The sequence below is a fragment of the Rissa tridactyla genome, chromosome 16 (genome assembly GCF_028500815.1).
Source record: "Rissa tridactyla isolate bRisTri1 chromosome 16, bRisTri1.patW.cur.20221130, whole genome shotgun sequence".
Taxonomy (NCBI): Eukaryota; Metazoa; Chordata; class Aves; order Charadriiformes; family Laridae; genus Rissa; species Rissa tridactyla.
The window spans coordinates 7,026,069-7,045,054 of record NC_071481.1 but is presented as its reverse complement, the minus strand read 5'-3'; the positions used below and the strand labels follow the sequence as shown (position 1 = coordinate 7,045,054).

The following is an 18,986-nucleotide window of genomic DNA, read 5'->3' as shown; positions in this document are numbered from 1 at the left end:
ATCCTGGGTATGTCCCTCCTGTCAGCACCAGTGTGCTTTGGCTGTCCCCTGGCCCAGGTATGGCCCACGCTGGGACATCACAGCCATCCCCAGGTCTGGTTATGTTCCCTGATGGCCCACGCTGGGACATTACAGCCATCCCCAGGCCTGGTGACACCCCTCAGACCTACCCTGGGACATCATGGCCGTCCCCAGGCCTAGTGATACCCCTCAGACCCACACCAGCTTGTCGCATCCATCTCTAGGCCCATCCCACAAGCCGCTGCCGCGCCAGGGCAGCCAGGCAGGACAGCCCACCTCGGCCCCGGCTTCACGGCGCTCCCGGGACAGGGAGCGGAGCCGCGGGGAGCCGGCTCGGCGCCGGCCCCGCCAGCCCTCGGGCCGCGACATGGCGGCGGTCCGTCCGGTTCCTCTCGGTGGTTGTGGGGCGGGGCCTCGCGCGCGACCGGAAGTGGGACCGTCGCCGTGGCAACGAGGCTGTGTTTGGCGGCGGCACGGGCGGCCTGAGGCGGCAGGTGAGGGGTGCCGGGGCCTCTGGCTGTGGAGTTGGGTTGTAGGGCCGGGGTCTGGCTGTGGGCCATGGAGTTGGGCTATAGGGCCGAGGCCTGGCTGTGGAATGTGGCTATAGGGCGAAGGCCTGGCTGTGGGACTGTGGAGTTGGGTTATGGGGCTTGGGCCTGGCAGCAGAGTTAGGTTAAAGAGCAGGGATCTAGCTGTGGGACGAGGACAAAGCTCAGCTGTGGGGCTGGGGCCAGCCTGTGGCACCGAGGGCTGTGCTGGGGGGCTGAGCTATGCTGTGGGGCTGTGGCTGTGCTGTAGGACCAGGGGCTTGGGGCTGCCTGCCCTCCCAGGCCCTGGCGTCACAGTGTTTGGGGGTACCTGTGGGCACAGCCCTCCTGACTGCAGTTCCCCATCCCAACCCCTCACCCAGCACCTGAACATAAAATGTGCAGTATTGAAACAGCTCCTGACACTGAACCTCTAATATATACTGTGCTGAAGTGTTACAGACCCTCGCTCAGGAAGGTCCCACCTTGGCTTCTGGCAGGTTGGTTGTTCTGGGGTTTTTATTCTTCAAACTAGAGGTATAAGTAGTGGTATCTGACAAGTGCTCTGATGCGCTCAAGAGTTCCTATTCAGAGGATGCCGAACTACAGCTTGTTGCCTTGGAGTTTATTTGTTAGAGGCAGTTCATGAAAGGCACACGCCCCCCTCCCTCCCACAGGCTCCTAGGGAACTCCGCTGAGTCACTTGGGCAGCATGTCCCGGTCCGTAGCTCTGCTTCAGGCTTACAGAGGGACAGGTCTCTCTGTCTCCAAGCAGCTTCATACGGGCACTGGTCAGGGCACGCCTGTGTGCTGGGACTCTGCCTTAGCTTTGCTCAGTGATGGTTTGCTGAGTGTTTCCATTTCATGGTGGTGGAGGAGAAACCAAGCATTAAATAAGACATCACTGGCAAAAGGTTGTGGAACAACCACAGTGGCTGTTCCCTTCTGTTTGATTGTTTGTTTTGGGGTAATGAGCAGCAGACAAGTCCAACTTTATCATCACTAGTGACTGCCAAGCAATTAAAATTGACACTTCCCCCCTCCTTGAGAAATCCTGCTACGCAAACCGCAGAAGAGGAAGTGGAGGTGTGTGACCCTGTCACGCTTCTCCAAAATGTTGTTGTGAGGTTGTGGCCCAGTTCTCTGGGGCTTTGTCCTGGTAAAGCATGAGAGCTCTGAGCGCAGCTTAAGTTAGGGAACACACAGCAGAAGATGGTTTCGTCTTTAATGGAGATTAACATCAATCTCTGTTAAGCAGCGTTTGGTCACAGGAGAAGTCAGAATGGGTTTCTTGGGCATATTCAATTTCAAAGGTCTTCAGAGACTTTTAAAAAGCAAAGTGCAGTCAGTCTTACCCAAAAGTCCACAACGGGAACTTAATCTGTCACTGCAGGAACAGCGAAAAGGCCAGGTCTGTGCTTTGAAGTTCACTCATCTCCCATTTTCACTGAGTTTATAGCTTCAGAAAAAAAATGTTTCTGTTCTTTCCATCAAAAACTTTCTTTAAGTTGGGAAGGGCAAAACTTCCCAATGCTCTGGGTCAACTTTAAAGAATTCCTGACAAAGCCAGCACCTATAAATATACATATCCTATCGTATCTGACTCAGCCGTTACTGAACCGTAGGATTGCTGCCTGCCTACACAATGATACATGAGATTTATTGCTATTATTAGCTGATGTGCAGCACAGAAGTGGGAGCTGTAGGGAGATTAAGCTCTCTAGAAGCTTTCTGGCCAATTCGTGTAACTTTTCTCTCTGCTACACTGTCTGCAGGTGCCTTGAGAAGCAATGGCCACAGCGGCTCTTCTGAACTTAGCACCATCTCACCGCAACATCCCTTCAAGAACAGCAGCCGCTTTCCTGTGGACAAACGCCATCAACATGCACGTCGCCAGGCCAAAATCTGCCAAGGGACGCACGAGGCCAAGCTTCAATTACTCTCAGAGCATGGAAGCCTGTCCTTGCCGAGTGCCACCTTCCCTGCCACCAGCTGCTCCCCAGGAATTAGTGAACAGCCGGAGAGCATCATCCACAAAACCTGCATTCCCGTCCGGCCAGGTGTCTCCTCAGGAAATCCCAGAGCTCCTGCAGCAAGTGCCTTTGAGGACCTCCTCTTCCCTCAACAAGTACAGGGTGCTCCCCTCCATCGGCCGGAAAGGCGTAGGCAGCAGCGCAGTGGAAGCGGTGGCTGAACAGACCAACCGACTGAGAGTGAGTGCAGGGCAGGAGGATGCTCCGAAAATCAAAACTCCTTCTGGAGAGCAAGGATCTGCCGGCGTATTGTCAGAAAACCATGTCCCTGATGAAGAAGGCTCCAGTGCGCAGTGTCCCCCTGAGAAGCCAGGAAGGAAAATGAGACAAGAGAGCATTTCGATGTCAACTTTAAGTTTGGAACAGCTGCCAAAAGAAGAGTCTCACTTGCTGCTTGCTATTCGATCTCCCTCTGGTCAGAGATTTGAACATCATTTCAAGCCCACCGACAGTCTCCAGACAGTCCTTGCCATGGCAGAACAGAAAATGTCAGCCAAATACAAACACTGCAGTGTTGAAACCATGGAGGTGCCCCGAAGGAGTTTCTCTGACCTTACGAGGTCCCTCCACGAATGTGGGATTCTCCACAAGTCCGTGCTGTGCATCCAACAGAAAGAGCAGCACGACGCGGATCTTTAGGCGCACAGAGATGCCACTCTGGGTCGTTCTGCTGAGTGGAATGCATGACTTCTTCCGAAAAACTGAGTCTGATGTTTCCTGGGCCTACTTCTTCATCTTTCCAGCTTCCAAAAATTCCCCTTGAAGCAGACTTGTGTAAAAGTATTGAAATAGTATTGCAAGTGAATATACCTGCTACATAAATGGCATCTTTTCTCACGTGTGCCATCACAAATTGCTTCCTGAGCACCACCAACCTTTGGCCTTTTTGGTTTGTGGAAATTGTGGATGTTCTTCTTTGAAGATTGAAGTTTCTGAGATCTCTCCTCTTGTCCTTTTCCGTATTTCAGGAAGGTGCCGGTTCCCAGAGCGAATCCGGATGCAGAGGCACCTGTTTGGGAAGGTAGAGACACAAATGTTTTGCTCTGGAGGACCACCTTCAGTAGGTTATCACCATCCTAAACATCTTGAGAGTGACTGAAAAGGAGATCAAACCCAAAAACCATCTGGAAATGACAGTAATAATACATTAATGGATTATTGTGAAGTATTAAAAAGCAAGACCAATGATAATACACCTGTGAGGGCTCAGCTCTTTCTGGATAACCTCAGTGCAGCTTTTAAGAGTGTGACTACATCATCTTTTTAAGAACAAAGAGTCGTTATTTTGGCTATATTGGTGAGCAGCAGGATTTTCTACTTAGTTTGGTGAGCAGCAGGATTTTCTACTTAGTTTGCCTTCTCTCATTCAACTCCTGTGATCCATAGGTAAGAATAAATGGATAGTTAAGACGGGACGTTACAAAATACTTCCATTTAACGCCTTTACACTGAAATGAGTTAATCCAAGAAAGCAAGTGCTGCTTTCAGAATTTTAAAATAAAAGTACATTAATTGGATTTGACCGAGGAATTGGCTTGCGCAGTGGACCATATATTACTAAACCGTGATTAAAAAAGAAGGAAAACTTGGCGGGTTTTAGATAAATATGATGTGCTTGTGCTAAAAAAATCTTCTAGGCTTCTAATGGAAATTCTTATGGTTCAAAGGCAATAATTCAATCTACTAAAAAAATGGACTGTCTGCCACGCAGCTGAGGTCATTGTAGTATTTTGAGGTAAAGTGAATGTTTTTTAACCTGAGTGTAACTGCCAAAACAACTCAGAACAGTCGTAGAAACAGGAAAGCTGATGCTGGTGTTGACCAAAAGCGTAGCATCTCCTTCTACAGCAAGTGTTCAGTGGCTTTATAAAAATGGTACCTGATGAAATAATGTTACCAACTACTGCAGGTGACGGTGATTGCACGGAAGCAATCCCGGTGTCTGCAGGGAGACCAAGATACGGAAACACGTGGATGCTCTTAATCAAACCTCAGTGGGGAGCAAAGTATTTCACTTAGTTTCCGGAGCAGGAACCATTTTCTGTGTTTCATTCAGCATTAGGTGGTTAATTCCCGTCTTCTGATTTTGTGTATACTTTGTTACTTTGAAGTTTCAGAGTGTTTTCATACTGTGTGGTGGTACAATCAATAAAATCTTTTAGGCTGAAACTTGAGCTTAAAATGATTTAGGTGAACTGGAGGTTTAACCATTGCATCTCCTCTTAACCAAGAAATGCCATTAATATGATGGCAAACACCTTGGGGACTGTCCAAATCAGACTTTGGATGCTCAGCTGCTGTCCACAGTGTTTTGCATGTGCCTTCCTGGAGTTTGTATCTCTGTCCTGTATTAAATACAAAATTGCAGCAAAGAAGGAAACGCTTTGGATCAGTGACCAGAGACATGGTGACCACCACGCAGCTTTGAGAGCGTATGGGGGCCCACGGTTTAACCAAGAACAGAAGAGCAACTTGGCTCCCGGGGGGACAGCACTTCCCGTGCTGCAGGATATTCCCCTCCCCCCCCCCCCCCCCCAAATATCTCCATCTGAGATAAAGCTGAATGAGTTTGGTCCTCTAATAAACTCACCTAGGCTACAGCATCTCCAAAGAAGTGCTTTTTAATTATTTCCTTTTCTAAAAACCATATCAAGTCTTGATCTGGGCAAGCACAGGGAAAACATCTCTTTTCTCCCCCAGTTCTCCTTCTCTTCCCTTCAAAACTCCTCTGGGGATGCAGGGGATCTCTCAGCAGCAACTCTGCCAAGTCCGGCACAAGAAGCACTAGGGGGGCATTTATCTGACCTAATTTACTGTCTTGTATCATTTAAAAAGCTTCCTTGGGGGAAGCTTTGAAGAATTTTGGCATTAAATCAGGCGAAGTTCAGTCTGTCACAGGATGCTTTGGGGTCATAAATAGAAAACTCATGAAGACTTCTGGCTGGGAACATCCTTACCTAAGGCTTTTAAACAACACCAAAGTATTCAAGCAGAAATTAGCAGAGGCATCATTCAGTATGTGTTCTTTATTCCAATTAAAAGTACATTAGAAACAGCACACAGGACCAGCAGCAGCTTTCATGACAATTCAACCCAATACTCTGCTGTCACGAGGTCATTCAGCTGTACTATTAAAGTAGGTGATTGAAACAAGTCTTCCACTCGACACGCAAGCACTCACTCACCTGCCACTTTAAATAGGTTTCCAACAGAATAAAAATAGATACACCCCAGAATACAAAAAGTTTAATTTTAAGTTTGTTTTTTTTTTTTTTCACTAAAGCCTTTATACAAATTGATAAAAGGGTGCACAATTTCCTAAAATTTTAGGTACATTTTAAATGAGCCTTTTTTTACTTGGTAAAAGGATCCATGTTCCTGTCTTTGAACAGAATATGATGGCCAAAATTGCAAAGAAAATTCCTAGTTAAATTTACAATTTATACATTTGTTTTGAAGTGATTCCTGCACCGAGTAGCAAGCCGATGGCTGCTCACGCATGTCCCATTTTCCCCAAAAAAGAGCTGTGCACCCTAAGTTCTAGTTCAGGAGCCTCCTTCTCCTGGAAACTGGGCTGGAGGAACAACCCACAGGCTTTCAGTTGTGCGCACGAGAATGGTCCCAACCGAACTAAAAGCCCGAGCCCAGAGCTTGGGAATCGTTCCTTCTCCAGCAAGGATCACCCTGGGGCAAGGGACCAGTGACCTCTTTTGCACTACGAGCACAATGGAAGTGGAGCGCTTCCTGTCTGCAATTTGGCTGAGCAATTTAACTCAAAGTTCTGGTACTGAAACATACTGTAACAAGTAAATTTGGTGTTCTACAGTTATTTTTTTTTTTTTTGGTCAATACAAGCTTATCACGACTTTTATTTTTCTTTTATTCCCGTTTCTATTACTCATCGGTGAAGCCCAGCAATTCTGTACATTATTTGCACGGAGCTTCACAGCAGCATCTTAGAACTGGCATCACCTGCCTAAAGGTGACCAACCCCCACTCCAACAGTCATTAGCATTTTATGGAGGTGAATTTAATCAGAAAATTAATTAGTACAGTTCCCTTCACACTGCCCCTCCCTCCCCACCCACCTACATCTTGGCGAGGTTAAAACGCTTCAGATGAACTTCTAGAGTACGGATTTAAGCACTGTCACCACCGCACCGCTTTACGTAGAGTGGCCGTTCTAACAAATCAAGGACAAATGAAAAGAAAATCCTGCCCAGCAAAAGCAACACAGCAACTGTGTTTGCGCGTATGAGCTACTGGAGACATCCTCAGGACAATTTATGTAAGGAAAAGCAGGGCAAATCCATAAGAAAGCCAGAAATGAGTCTTAAAGAGCTCAGGGGAGCGCCGAAGAGAATGACATCCTATTTTGTACAAGTTGAGTTTTTAGCCAAAAACCAGCTGCCTTGTTTGGGGTTTTTTTGTGTTCTTTTTCTTTCTTTTTTTTTTTCCCCATTACTTAATGTCCATTGTATATTCAGCGGTTGAATTTTAACTCATTAGGTTAATGCTGAACTTCATTCCAATTAAAGGCAATAAAGCTTTTTTTTTTTTTTAAATTTGCTTTAGATAATTACATATTGCCCATTTCTTGGCAAGTGTATTTCTTAGAATTCAGAAGATCTTCCCATTTTAAGGCTAAACTAAGAAATGTTAAAAGCTTCTGTAAACATTTCCTCTTCCTCCCCATAGTTGCACAATTTGAAGTCCAACTGCAATTTTTAAAATGAGGTAATTTTTGTGTACTCATATCTTAAAGAGTCCTTTTCGGGACTAGCTGAGAGGCGTGCCAATCTGAACGCTGATCCAATTGTAGTGGGAGAGCTTCCACAGCAGGGTACACACCAGTTCCAGCAGCTGTACTTCAGTTAGTTATCTTCTCAATTTCATCCAAGTCGTCAGTATCCAATTTGTTTATCTTTTTGTCTGGGAAAGATGAGAAATAAGTCAGATTTCGTAACACAGAGCAGAGGAGGGAAAGCTGCTTTCTTTAGCTGGTCTTGAGGAGTTCAGGTTTATTCATGAAATGCTCATTCGCGTTTTAAAACTACAATATAAAACTATATTTCTTTTATCAAAGGCCCACCAGGGTCCTCGAGTGTTACCCACCTCTGGAACATCCATTTTACGGACTATCCAGGCAGCCAGCAAACAGACAACTCGACTTATTTCTGCTCCTAGCATACGTAGCAGTTGACAATCTTAAGTGACATTACACAAAACGCAGCTGATGTGCTCTTCTGCAGTCAGTTTAAGGTTCAATAAATATCTGCTCACTATACAGCTAGGCAAAATTCTGCAGAAATAACATCTAATTTTAGAGAAAGAAGAAAGTCTGAGGGTACGTACTGAAATGTTCCTGGATTCTGTTGAGAATATTCATGCTGTGTTTGCTGTCCACCATGTTAATAGCCAGTCCTCGCTTGCCAAAGCGACCTGTGCGTCCGATCCGGTGCAGATAAGTCTCGTTATCTGGATTTCCATCTTTATCCACAGGAAGGTCAAAATTGATGACAACAGAGACTTGCTCTACATCGATCCCTGATAAAAAGAAAGCATCAGATTACACCACTACAGTTAGACCGATTTATATCCGGAACAGCCTCCTCTGGCCTGACCTGTGTGCGGTTTGGTCACCGCATCCAGGTTACCCAACAGCAGAACTTCCGACAGCTGTGGGAGAGCTGCCATGCGGCTGCCTCCACATTAAGCGAGGAGTTAAAAGCCAGTCTCAAACTCTGAAATGGATCTTTTCCACAGTATCCTTATGGGGCACTTCGAAATACAAACTATCTAGCTGTTACACCAGAGAATCCCCGCTAAAGGGAAAGCAGTCGGAGACGCTTTAACCAGCACTTATATATTTTGGAAACTCTTTCCTCCTCTCCAAAGCTGTAAAGGCCTCTTGTTTTTTTCTCCCCAAGTACTATGTTGTCTTAACTGTTCTAGGATGTCAAATTGCAACACAAATTCCTCCTGGAGTTCAGTGCTTTTCAGATTTCTGTATTTCAGAACATGTTTATTTTAAACACTGAGGGTCAGCAGCACAAGCCAGGCTTGCTGCCAGAAGCATAAAATTGTCCCAGGGTGGACTTTTCCACCCCAAGCTGCAGGAAGGCTGCAAGCAATCCTGCGTTTGCCCGCAGGCATCTTTATACGCACAGACATGCTTACCAGCCCAAAAGCGCAGGAATTACTTTAAAGGACCCTAATTTCTCCAGACTAGAACACTTGAGGATATGAATTGTTTCTGTAAGCTGGCCAAACATATCTTATCTTAGGGCCTGCTGCTTCTGCCCCTCCCTGGCCCAGTTCTGCCATGCCCTACCTCTGGCACAGACGTTTGTGGTCACCAGCACCTTTTCTTTGCCCTCTCGGAAACGCTCGATCACCGCGGCTCTCTGTTCCACCATCATTTCCCCACTGAGCAATGCCACCTGATGGCCCTCCTTTGAGAGCTCTGCCGCCAGCCAGCCAGCCGTCTTCCGAGTCTGAAACACAAAGTGAGGCCTGTCTTTGGGAGGAAGTTTTAATGCTGTAAATTGGGAATAAACCTCTCTGGGATCGACTGGAAGCTCCATGGCTGCTCAGTTTTTATATCTCAAAAGGAAACAGCTCCTAATGACACACTGTGCTCTCAGCTTGCCTATCAGAAATAGGCAAGCGTGCATCTGCCACCACAGGAACCCTTCTTTAAGAAAAGTACGCCTTTTCTTTGTGCTCTGCTCCTCAGCTTTCACTCTATGAGGGATTACATATGTCCGCTAAAAGCTCACGAGCAGTGTCAAGTAAACAAAACTATCAGCTTGGAAAATGTCAGGGTTTGAGCTGAATGTAGCTGTGAAATCCAATAGAGGCTCTACACAGTTTTGAATTAAACAGTTTCCAATTACGTTGGTTTTTCAAGCGCCGATTATGTCTGATATTATTATATCTCGAAACAACGTAAAAGCAGACTGTGCAGCAGACTCCAAATACAGGTTTTATCTTGTCTGAGCTAGCTTTACGTGGCTGTTTTGGTGCTGTCAGCACTGGGGTTTTTTCCCCATGAGTTATGGTGGCTTCCAGAAAAAAAGAAGTCTCAGTATGATTCACGGGGAGACCTCAGAGGTAAATCACCCATTACTTGAGGGAAATTGAGTCCCAGAAAAAGCTATGCATCAGCTGCAGAACTACAAGACTTCCCCATCCCTCATTCTCTCCTATTTTTATCCATTTTCCAACCTCAGGAATTTGGTTCTTTTCAGTAGTTCTGAGTAATACTTTGGTTTGGAGAACAGTGCATTACTCTGATTGTTGCTTCGGAGGACTTCAAGAATAAAAATGACCTGGATGGACAAACCCAGAGAAACAAACCAGCTCGTGCTATCACGGCTCTCAAGATTTCACTCAAAGAGGGAGCCAGAAAAGCCAAAGAGAAGGGCATTTCCTGTTCCCAGTTTCTTTCTGAAAAGCCTGGCCAGGATTTTACCAATAGCAGACACTAACGAGGTTGTTCAGACTAACATTTCCCGAGAGGACTCACATGGCAGAAGATCATGGCCTGGGCAATGGTGATAGCGCCATAGATATTACAGAGAGCCTGGAACTTCTCATCTCTGTTATTGCACAGAACGTAATACTGCTTAATAGTGTCCAGTGTCTCCTCCTCTCGCTTCAGTTTGATAATGTTTGGGTCAGGAACAACTTTTTGAGCAAATTTCCACACAGAATCCTCAAAAGTGGCTGAAAACAGAAGCATCTGGCAGTCCCTGGGGAGCATTCTGTAAGAGAAAGCAAAATGGGCAGGGTTCCCACACAACGCTGTCACCCCCCTGATATCCTGATGGGATTAATGCTACAGGCAAAGCAGAACAATAACCTCAGAACCAGTTATTTCAGTGGCTGGAACGACTAATGCTAATCTTACCAACACCTGATCGCTCCCTCACGGACCAGTGGCATCCAGACTTGCATTCTTAAAAATGAATAAACCCTGCTCCAGGGACAGGCTTTTTATTCTGTAAGAAAATGAAACTGCTTGTCATCCCCTGACATTCTGCCTCTATTAACCATCTGGATTAGAGCTAAATATATCATTTTAATCTTGTTGCTTTATCGGTGAAGACACCAGTCAAGAATCTAGGCCTGCTGTCCCTACCTTAGAAAATAGCTATAATTGAAAGAAACAAAAATCACCTCAGGCAATGTACGCCGAGTCCTTACCTCTGAATGCGGATGCTCTGATCCTGATGGCCCTGGGTTGCTATCATCACATCAGCCTCATCCAAGACGAACACTTTGATTTTCTTGGGATCTATGAATTTCAGTTTGGAACACCAGTCCAGCACAGTGCCGGGTGTGCCAATTACAATCTGCTCGGAGATCTTCTGACCTCTCTCCACTGCCGAGACAGAAAGAAAGGCTTTCATAAGACAGCTGTGCAGTGAAATGCTCTGCCCCTCTCTGAACCAGCCTGTTTCACCACACGATCGCTCTATTGTTCGTTTACTGTCTTGCACCCAACAATCATTTTCTCATTTACAGTCTGTTGGCAGTGTTTCACCTTACTCACATTTATTGCCTCGGACAGCATAGGCAAGTTTCAGCTCTGGATAAAACTTTCCCATCTGCTCAATCACTTTTCCTGTTTGAAGTGCCAGCTCATATGTTGGGGAAAGGCACAAACACTGGAGGGAGAGAAGGATAATGCATTTGAGATGACCAACATCCTGGGCAACAGTACCACATTTGCTTTTTAAAATTGTTATTACTGAAGTTTTCCTGAAGACGAATGGGCAAACAGCTGAGCAGTTTCTGAAAGCCCATCGGTTCTACATTCCGAAACTAGAGGAATGAGTTGATATGACACAGTCACCTGGCTACCAGCTCTCTGCATTCAGTTCTGCTCCTCAGGCTCGGGAGTGCAGATATTCTGCTATAGGGGACACATATGGACAGTAGCGACAAGGAACCTAACACCTACAGCTAGACTAAGAGACAAGAACAGCATTTTTTTAAGGAAAGAATTCTAGCTTTGATAACACTGCTCAACTATCTCATAAGGAAAAAGCCCCTTCCCAGGCGTTCCCTGCTCTTTTGTAACAGGTATCTTCTTTTCTATCCCAAATTCCACTTATTTAACCCCCTTCAGTCTGCAATATTTCTCCGATTTAATTTCTCCCATAATGATATCCTCCCGATTTAACTCCTTACAAAGCAAGGGCATCCTGAGTGATGTAAGGGAGGGACTGAAAGGATCAAGTTGTAAGCAAAATCCACATCTTTTGCATTAAAGGCATTTTGATAGATCCCCCAATCACCAGCCCCTGCTAAGCAGTTTACAGAAACAGCATCACAGAGATGGGTTCATCAAGCCGTGAATTTACTATCAAATTTACTATTACTGTGAATTTACCATGTCTTCACTAGGTGGCACTGCACCACCACCACGAAACCCCCCAACACAGTCACGTCCCAGAAACTTTACCTGTGGATACTTGTTCCCGGGTTCAACACGACTGAGCATGGCCAGGACAAAGGCAGCTGTCTTGCCAGTACCAGACTGAGATTGTGCGATCAAGTTCTGTGGGCTGCAGAACATAGAGCAGACATGAACTCAACCAGATGAGCTACCCAGAGAACATACTCATGGGGTTGAATGATAAAGAAAACTTGAGTGGCATTTTAATACCTTTTAGATTTGTCACTGCTCTGGACTTAGTGCCTAGCTTGACCAGCTATGCTCCACAGGGCAGCTTCTGCCCCATACCACCTCTCTCTTTCAGCACCTCTTGATCATGGAGATTTGGAAGGAAAACTGCGATTATCTGTCAGTACTTTTCCATTTTGCACATCTCCCCCTAGTGTCTTAATACTTCATACATTTCAGCTCAGGGGTGCGAAGAGGAAAACCAGCCATGCAGGCAATGCAGCATCTCAGCTACTTCCACCCACCCAGGACTTCTGGAGCTATGTTCCACAGCAGCCTTATTATTTCTCCCCTACACTGACTAGGAAAAATCAGGTTGACCTCAGCCAAACACTGTGGCACTGCCTGTTCACTACCAGCCCTAGGAAAGGGACAAATCCAGAGCTGCTGCAACATAGTTCATGAGCAGAGAAACACTGTGGCATGGGAACCCTTTCACCACAGCCCAGACCCCTGCCCCCATCACCATCCTCGCATCCAAAGTTCAGCAATAGGATGCTAAATCATTCAAATCCTTCCTATACTGGAAGGGAGTGGAAAGTACGTGTACATACGGTTCAGCAAGCATCATGGGCAGGGCATTCTCTTGTATCTTAGATGGTCTGTTGAAGCCCATGGCATAGACTCCTTCCAGGAGCTGTGGTTTCCTGAAAACAGAGGAGTTTTTATATCATGACCTATTAAAGAACATTTGGTTTTCATTTGTGTACAAAAAGGTGAGGAATAAACCTTGCAACCGACCTAGAGCTGCCCCTTTCTGTGTACCTGCTATGATCGCACCACCGGTGCCTGGAAGCTCTAACAAGTGACAGCACAAAGTCTGGAAAGGAAGCTTTGTAAAACCCCCTTGATTTAGTAAATCAGCCTGCAGGCCTGCCTTTCACAGCTACACAGAAAATCTTCTGTCACAGCTCTAAGGCTAGTGCTGGGCTTCTTGTTCTAAAGCAGCTTTTCAGACAATCCCGGGAATCCCAGAGCAGAGCACGTTAATCCTGTCCTTTAAGGCAATCCCTTTTCCTCAGCCATGCCTAATCTCAGTGCCAAAATTATCACTCCTTGAAGACTCAAAACCGGGACAAAGCAACCTCAGTATACGAGGCACAGAATGAAGTGCAACGTCATGAAATCATTGCAAGGACTTCAGATAGTCGTGATGGATTCTGGAATACGTACTGATGTCTCAACACCAGAGCGATCCTGGCTCAGCGCACAAAACCAGTAAATGACTGATAAACATAGTTTACTGTGACTACACCTAGTGGTCCATGGTTATAACCCAGCACTCAAACCAAAGCGTGTCCTCAAATGGTCATCGATTGCTTTTTCTCAAGGGAGCTTTCTCAGCAGACACTTGTGTAGACAAGGAGATCCAAGAACAACCAAAAATTCAGGTTATGGTGCTAGCGAACTCTTAGCTGATGACCTCCAAGTGCTTACTGGAGTGCTGTTAGCAGTGCTCAGAAGTAAGGGCTTTCCTTTCAAAGCAGGTTACAGGTTTCCTGCCCACCATTTCCCGCTGTTAAGAACTTCCTATTCAGCACAACATGCTTTTAAAAAATCGTATATTACTTTCAGACGACGGCTGGAACAAAAGCTCTTTGAAAACATAACCTTGTGCTGCTCAGAAGCAAGGACATACAAAGCCCAACTCTGCAACAGTTGCCAAGGATACACCAAGTCATAACAAAATGAAGACTCAATTAGTCTGGCTGCCCCCATCATTAACTCACTTGGATTGTTTGGCTTTTGAAAGATGTGAATTAGTCTAACATGCACTACAGGACCTCAGCTTTGCTTGTAGACTTTCAAATACTAACATTAACAAAGTGAAATGACATCCTGACATTTCACGGCAAGAAGTCTCATCGGCTCCGATTTCCCTGTGGAGCTTGCAAAAGAGCAACAAACCCGAGATCATCAATATAACCAACCACAATCCCAACAGGACATCCTCTTTAACACATTAAAAAAATACATAAATCTATCATGCCTTAAACACAGCTATCGTCGCTTGAAAGCTCCACTGGTAAAGGTATTCAATAGGAAGGGTCAGAAAATACTAACGCTAGTAGTCTCTCCAGTACATAAATCCAGTATGGCTGGCAGAGAAAAGATAAGCTTTTCCCTTTGTGCTATTCACTGCTGCTGCTGGACCTTCACAAATAACCATCAGAGAACAGGAACAGAAGATGGTTGTGTTCATTACTCCTGCCAATAAAACAAGTCTCCTGTTTTCCAAAACACCACCATGCTGCTGGAACACCTGCTCCGAGCCTCCCTGTATCTGCTGGAGAACTGGTGGGGAAATAACCAGGCGTCCGACACAGAAAAGGTCCCACTTCTCAATTCACATAACCCTGGTGACAGTGGCCGTGTGGCCGTGGAAGGACAGCCCTCCTTCCTCTCTTCACCTCACCCAGCTCATCACACACAAGCTCCACGGTGCATTTGAGGACCAAAACCCATACATTAAAATTGAGAATAGCATTGCTAGAGCTGATTACAGAAAGAAACGTTAGCTCTACACCAACCAGGACTTAAAATGAGCTTGTTACAGATGGAAACCTTCACAAGGCACCAAGATAAAATAATTCTCCTTGCATTTAAATAATACAACAAATGATATGCTAATTTATTAACAACAAATTTGCAGTAACTTGAAACAGAAACCCACGCACTTTTAAGTGATATCTCCTACACAGCCAGGAAATCTAACGGGACTTACAGTCGCAGCTCCTCAAAAGACTTCACGGAGTAGAGAGGCGATGTGGGATCCCTCTGCAGCACCTCCACTTGATTTGTTGTGTCAACCAAGTTACTTCGAATTAGCTTGTTCAACAAGGACTGGGCTGCTCTGTCCTCTGTTGAAAAAGGAGGGAGAATAAAATAAATAAATCACAGCCTTTTTCAGGTGTTGCTCCCCCTGAAACGTTGCATTACTGAGCCAGTTAAAAAGGACAAAATGAATCCAAATACTGAAATTCTCTATCACAGAGCAATGTCATAAAAGAGCCCAAACTTCCTGAATCCATCCCAGAGATTCACATTTAATATCCAGGAAGACAAACCAAAGGGAGCACTGTTTTAAGGAGCACTTTAACAGATACAGACCTCTGTTTATTTAACATATTATAGCTTAGCATCCGACTGGAAGGCGGGACAGGGTTAAAAGCCTCTTAAAGCCTCACCAGTATCTCACATGTGGGCACACACCTTTTAGGTGGTTTTCCTTTTCATTTTAAGGGAAGTTTGAGGACAAACAGTACTTTGAAAGATTCCAGGGCTGAAACGCAGCAAGGGCTGAGGATAAGTGAGATCAAAATGGAAGGTTAAACTGCTGCACTTTGGGGGTTTTGCTAATAAATCTGTTTTCTAAAGCAAATTTCTCTTAAGCCACCTTCTGAAGGATTTAGAGCCGTTACCCACCTCTTAAGAGCCATTTCATAAACGCAACATGTTGGTTGCTACAGCAATTCCAGCTCCAGGTTATCCAACTGCTCCTGTATCCAGTCCTGCCTTTGAGGATACTGCTATCCCCTTATTCCTCTCCACTCTAATCCAGGAGTCTCCCAAGTTATTACAGGACCCAATGGCTTTAAAAGTATTATGGAGGAAGGACATGTCTTACAATTAAGTCCTTGGGGCAGGATACAAGATCATCCATCCTGAGACATAAGGCAGACTTACTTTAAGTATATATGAAATTAATTTCTTTTCAACATTCCTTGCCAAAGTGTTTTTCAAGAAGGCACTTACCCTTCTCCTCATCCTCCGTCTTCTCTACGTTGTCGTCTGCCTTGACAACAGCACCTGAATTAAAACAGATGGTTTTGGGGCAGATGTGAGGTCAGGCAGCCCACACCCGCTGAGTTTTAGGGTTTGAGTGTTGTGAGAAAAGCTACAAAACAGCCCATTTTCTTGACGAGAGCCCTGCTCTATCAGTGCGCAGAAGAAATCCAAGTTATAGCTTGCTCCGTACGGCCAAATTGAAGTTTATCAACCATAGCAACAGATTTTGCCCGCACAGCTCCTTCAATACAGCAAAACATGATTTTAAGAAGTTAGCCTCGCAGAACAAGCGCGCGAGCCAGATATTTAGTCTATGCTGCTGTTTAATCTTAGCTTTATGTTTCCTTTTTCTGGAATTTCTTGACTAATCGGGAATTTACTTTGGCAGCAACACTCCAAACCCAACAGAAAAACATCAGGCCCTTCCTATGGCCGTTTGAGCAGCTGTAACTCACCATTGGCATCTGGTTTGGTTTTTTCCTCCTTCAGGTGTAAACTGCTCAACTACAAGTGAGGAAAAACATAAAAATCAGAGTCAGCCGAAGGCTATCGTACCCACATTTTACTACTGGCCAGGAAAAATTAACCTTTCATCAGTGCTTCTGGATTTACCGCCTGCTAAAATTATTGTATAGTGAAAACCCACGCTTGAGGGCAAACGAGATGAAGTTAGCGAAAGATTAACTTGATTTTCCAAGAGTTTTAAGACAAATAGCACTTTTTCTAAGCTGTAATGATGACATGGAGAAAGGGTTTGTTTTCTGTCCCTGCCTCTCCGCTCCCCAATAGCTCTGCTGGTGACAAATGGGAGAAAATTTACATTCCAGGATGGAAAACTCCGAGTCAAGGGCTGTCCTGGCTGTCACACGGTGCCCCAGGACGGGTCCCTCTCCCGAGGGCTTGTTTTACCCCCCCAAAAAGGTGACAGGGAAAGTCTGTTTTACCACCAAAAAGGTGACAGGGAGAGGAGCCCTGAGGGTCTTTCCACACATCCAGGGGATGAGTTACTGCTCCCCACGCTAAAGGGCAGCACTTAAGCAGCTCAGAAAAATAAAAAACCACAACATGTCAAAGGTATTTAGATCTAGTCACCAAAAAAAAGAGAGAAAAACGGATTCTTTTGGTCCCTGGGTGAAGACTGCAGGTATCTCAAAAGCGATACTCCTGACAAGGGCTGTGTCTGGATGTAGGGTGAAGGGGAAGGCCAGGGGCCTTCCTGCACTTTCGATACTCAAAAAACGAAAGGACAAAGAAATTAAAAAAAAAAAAAAAAGGAAAGAAAAGGGGTTTGGGTTATTTTTGCTCCTGAAGGAAGAGCCCGAGCCCAGGCCCAGGCCGAGGCGGTGCTGCCGGCAGGGCCCCGCCGCCAAAGGGAAGGCCAGCGGCCTCCCTGCCCCTTGGAAAAGAAAACGAGGAGAAAAGGGTTTTCCGGCGCTCGCTGTTTTCTGTGAGGAGGCGGCGGCAGCTCAGCCCCGGGACCCCGCGCCTCAGGGCCGGGCCACTGCCGGGGGACCTCCCTCCGGTCACCACCACCCCACCACCCCCCCGGTCCCCGCTCACCGACTCGGCCGCCGCCTCCTGCTCGTCCACGGCCAGGGCCCAGGAGTCGGTGGCCATGTCCGGGCCGGTGGGCGCTGGCGCCGGGCTGGCCCTGAGCAGCCGCAATGGCGCCGGCGGCGGGAAAGGCGCATGCGCCGCCCGCAGTCACCGCCGTGTGTCCCCCCCCGGCCCCTGGCCACGGACCGGCCGCAACCGCGGCGGCGGCGGCGGCGTTCCGGGAGCGCCGCGTTCTGCCCCCCCCTTCCCTCTCCCGGCGGGGGTGATAATAAAGGGGGGACGGAAAGGGCTAGGGGGGGGGTCGGTGTCACACAGCGGGGTGGGCCGAGGGGTGCTCGGAGTCGGACCTGGTCTTGATGTGGGGCTGGGTGTTAGGGCCTTGCTGTGCTGCGTGGTGTGGGGCTGGGGCCCCTGTATGGTGTGGGGCTGGGGATCGGGGTCTTGCCGTGCTGTGTGGTGTGGGGCCTGGTTCCTTGCATCGTGTGAGGTTGGGGCCTGGTCTCCTGTATGGTGTGGGGCTGGGGGTCGGGGCCTTGCTATGCTATGTGGTGTGGGGCCTGGACCCCTGTATGGTATGGGGTGAGAGTCTAGGCCCCTTGTATGGTGGGGCTGGGGGTCAGTGCCTGCTGTGGGACCTGGTCCCCTGTATGGTGTGGGGCTGGAGGTTAGGGCCTGCCTTGCTGCTTGCTGTGGGGCCTGGCCTCCTGTATGGTGTGGGGTGGGAATCTAGGCCTCTTGTATGTTGTGGGGCTGGGGGTCAGTGCCTGCCTTGGTGCCTGCTGTGGGGTCTGGCCCCCTGTATGGTCTGGGGCTGGGGGTCAGGGCCCTGTGTGGTATGAGGCTGAGGCCTGGCCCCCTCTGTGGTGTGGGGCATGGGGTCGGGGCCTGCCTCACCACGTGGTGTGGCGCCTGGACCCTGTATGGTGTGGGGCTGGAGATTGGGGCCTTGCCATGCTGTGTGGTGTGGGGCCTAGCCCTTGTATGTTGTGGGGCTGGGGCCTGGACCCTGTGTGGTGTGGAGCTGGGGGTCAGGCCTGGCCTTGGTGTGGGGCTTAGCCCCTGTATGGTGTGGGGCTGGGGGCCAGGGCCTGCTTTGCTGTCTGGTGTGGGTCCAGGCCCCTTGTATGGTGTGGGGCTGGGGTCCAGGGCCTGCCTCTCTGCCTGCTGTGGGGTCCGGTCCCCTCTGTGGTGTGAGAGGGGGTTTCACGTGTAATGGAGTCCTTTGGGAGCTGAGGGGAAGTCACACGGTGGCTGTGACATTTGCGGGGGAACCACAGCTCTTTCTGGCTCTGAAATAGAGATGTAGGTGAAAAACAAGGTTGTAGAATGAGTCATAGAGGTGTAGAAGTGGCAGGAACATGG

General features: G+C 47.3%; 2 protein-coding genes across 3 annotated transcripts; one reads left to right on the top strand and one right to left on the bottom strand.

The window, feature by feature from the left end:
* Positions 1-403: 403 nt before the first annotated feature.
* UBXN10 (UBX domain protein 10) lies at positions 404-3,467 on the top strand. The gene is made up of 2 exons (XM_054222385.1): positions 404-515; positions 2,324-3,467. The coding sequence occupies exon 2, from the start codon at positions 2,339-2,341 to the stop codon at positions 3,218-3,220; it is 882 nt and encodes a 293-aa protein (XP_054078360.1). The 5' UTR covers positions 404-515; positions 2,324-2,338; the 3' UTR covers positions 3,221-3,467.
* Positions 3,468-5,592: 2,125 nt separating this feature from the next.
* LOC128918347 (ATP-dependent RNA helicase DDX19B) lies at positions 5,593-17,784 on the bottom strand. Of its 2 annotated transcripts, none has more exons than XM_054222456.1 (12): positions 17,628-17,784; positions 16,523-16,571; positions 16,035-16,088; positions 15,004-15,139; positions 12,833-12,925; positions 12,057-12,159; positions 11,142-11,256; positions 10,793-10,970; positions 10,113-10,350; positions 8,916-9,078; positions 7,937-8,128; positions 5,593-7,513 (listed from the first exon to the last, which is right to left on the bottom strand). In XM_054222456.1, the coding sequence occupies exons 1-12, from the start codon at positions 17,682-17,684 to the stop codon at positions 7,452-7,454; spliced, it is 1,440 nt and encodes a 479-aa protein (XP_054078431.1). In that variant the 5' UTR covers positions 17,685-17,784; the 3' UTR covers positions 5,593-7,451. The 2 variants fall into 2 exon arrangements, with proteins under 2 accessions (XP_054078431.1, XP_054078432.1); XM_054222457.1 differs by lacking the exon at positions 17,628-17,784 and adding an exon at positions 15,705-15,943 and having other exon boundaries at positions 16,523-16,577.
* Positions 17,785-18,986: the final 1,202 nt, after the last annotated feature.

What these genes read in the sequence shown, in the direction of transcription:
- UBXN10 (XM_054222385.1), top strand. Translation starts at nt 2,339, where the DNA reads ATGGCCACAGCGGCTCTTCTGAACTTAGCACCATCTCACCGCAACATC.
- LOC128918347 (XM_054222456.1), bottom strand. Translation starts at nt 17,684, where the DNA reads ATGGCCACCGACTCCTGGGCCCTGGCCGTGGACGAGCAGGAGGCGGCG. An exon ending in CCGGGAACAAGTATCCACAG is followed by an intron (nt 11,257 to 12,056) that starts GTAAAGTTTCTG and finishes CTCTCCCTCCAG; the next exon opens with TGTTTGTGCCTTTCCCCAAC. An exon ending in CAGAATCCAGGAACATTTCA is followed by an intron (nt 7,514 to 7,936) that starts GTACGTACCCTC and finishes CATCTTTCCCAG; the next exon opens with ACAAAAAGATAAACAAATTG.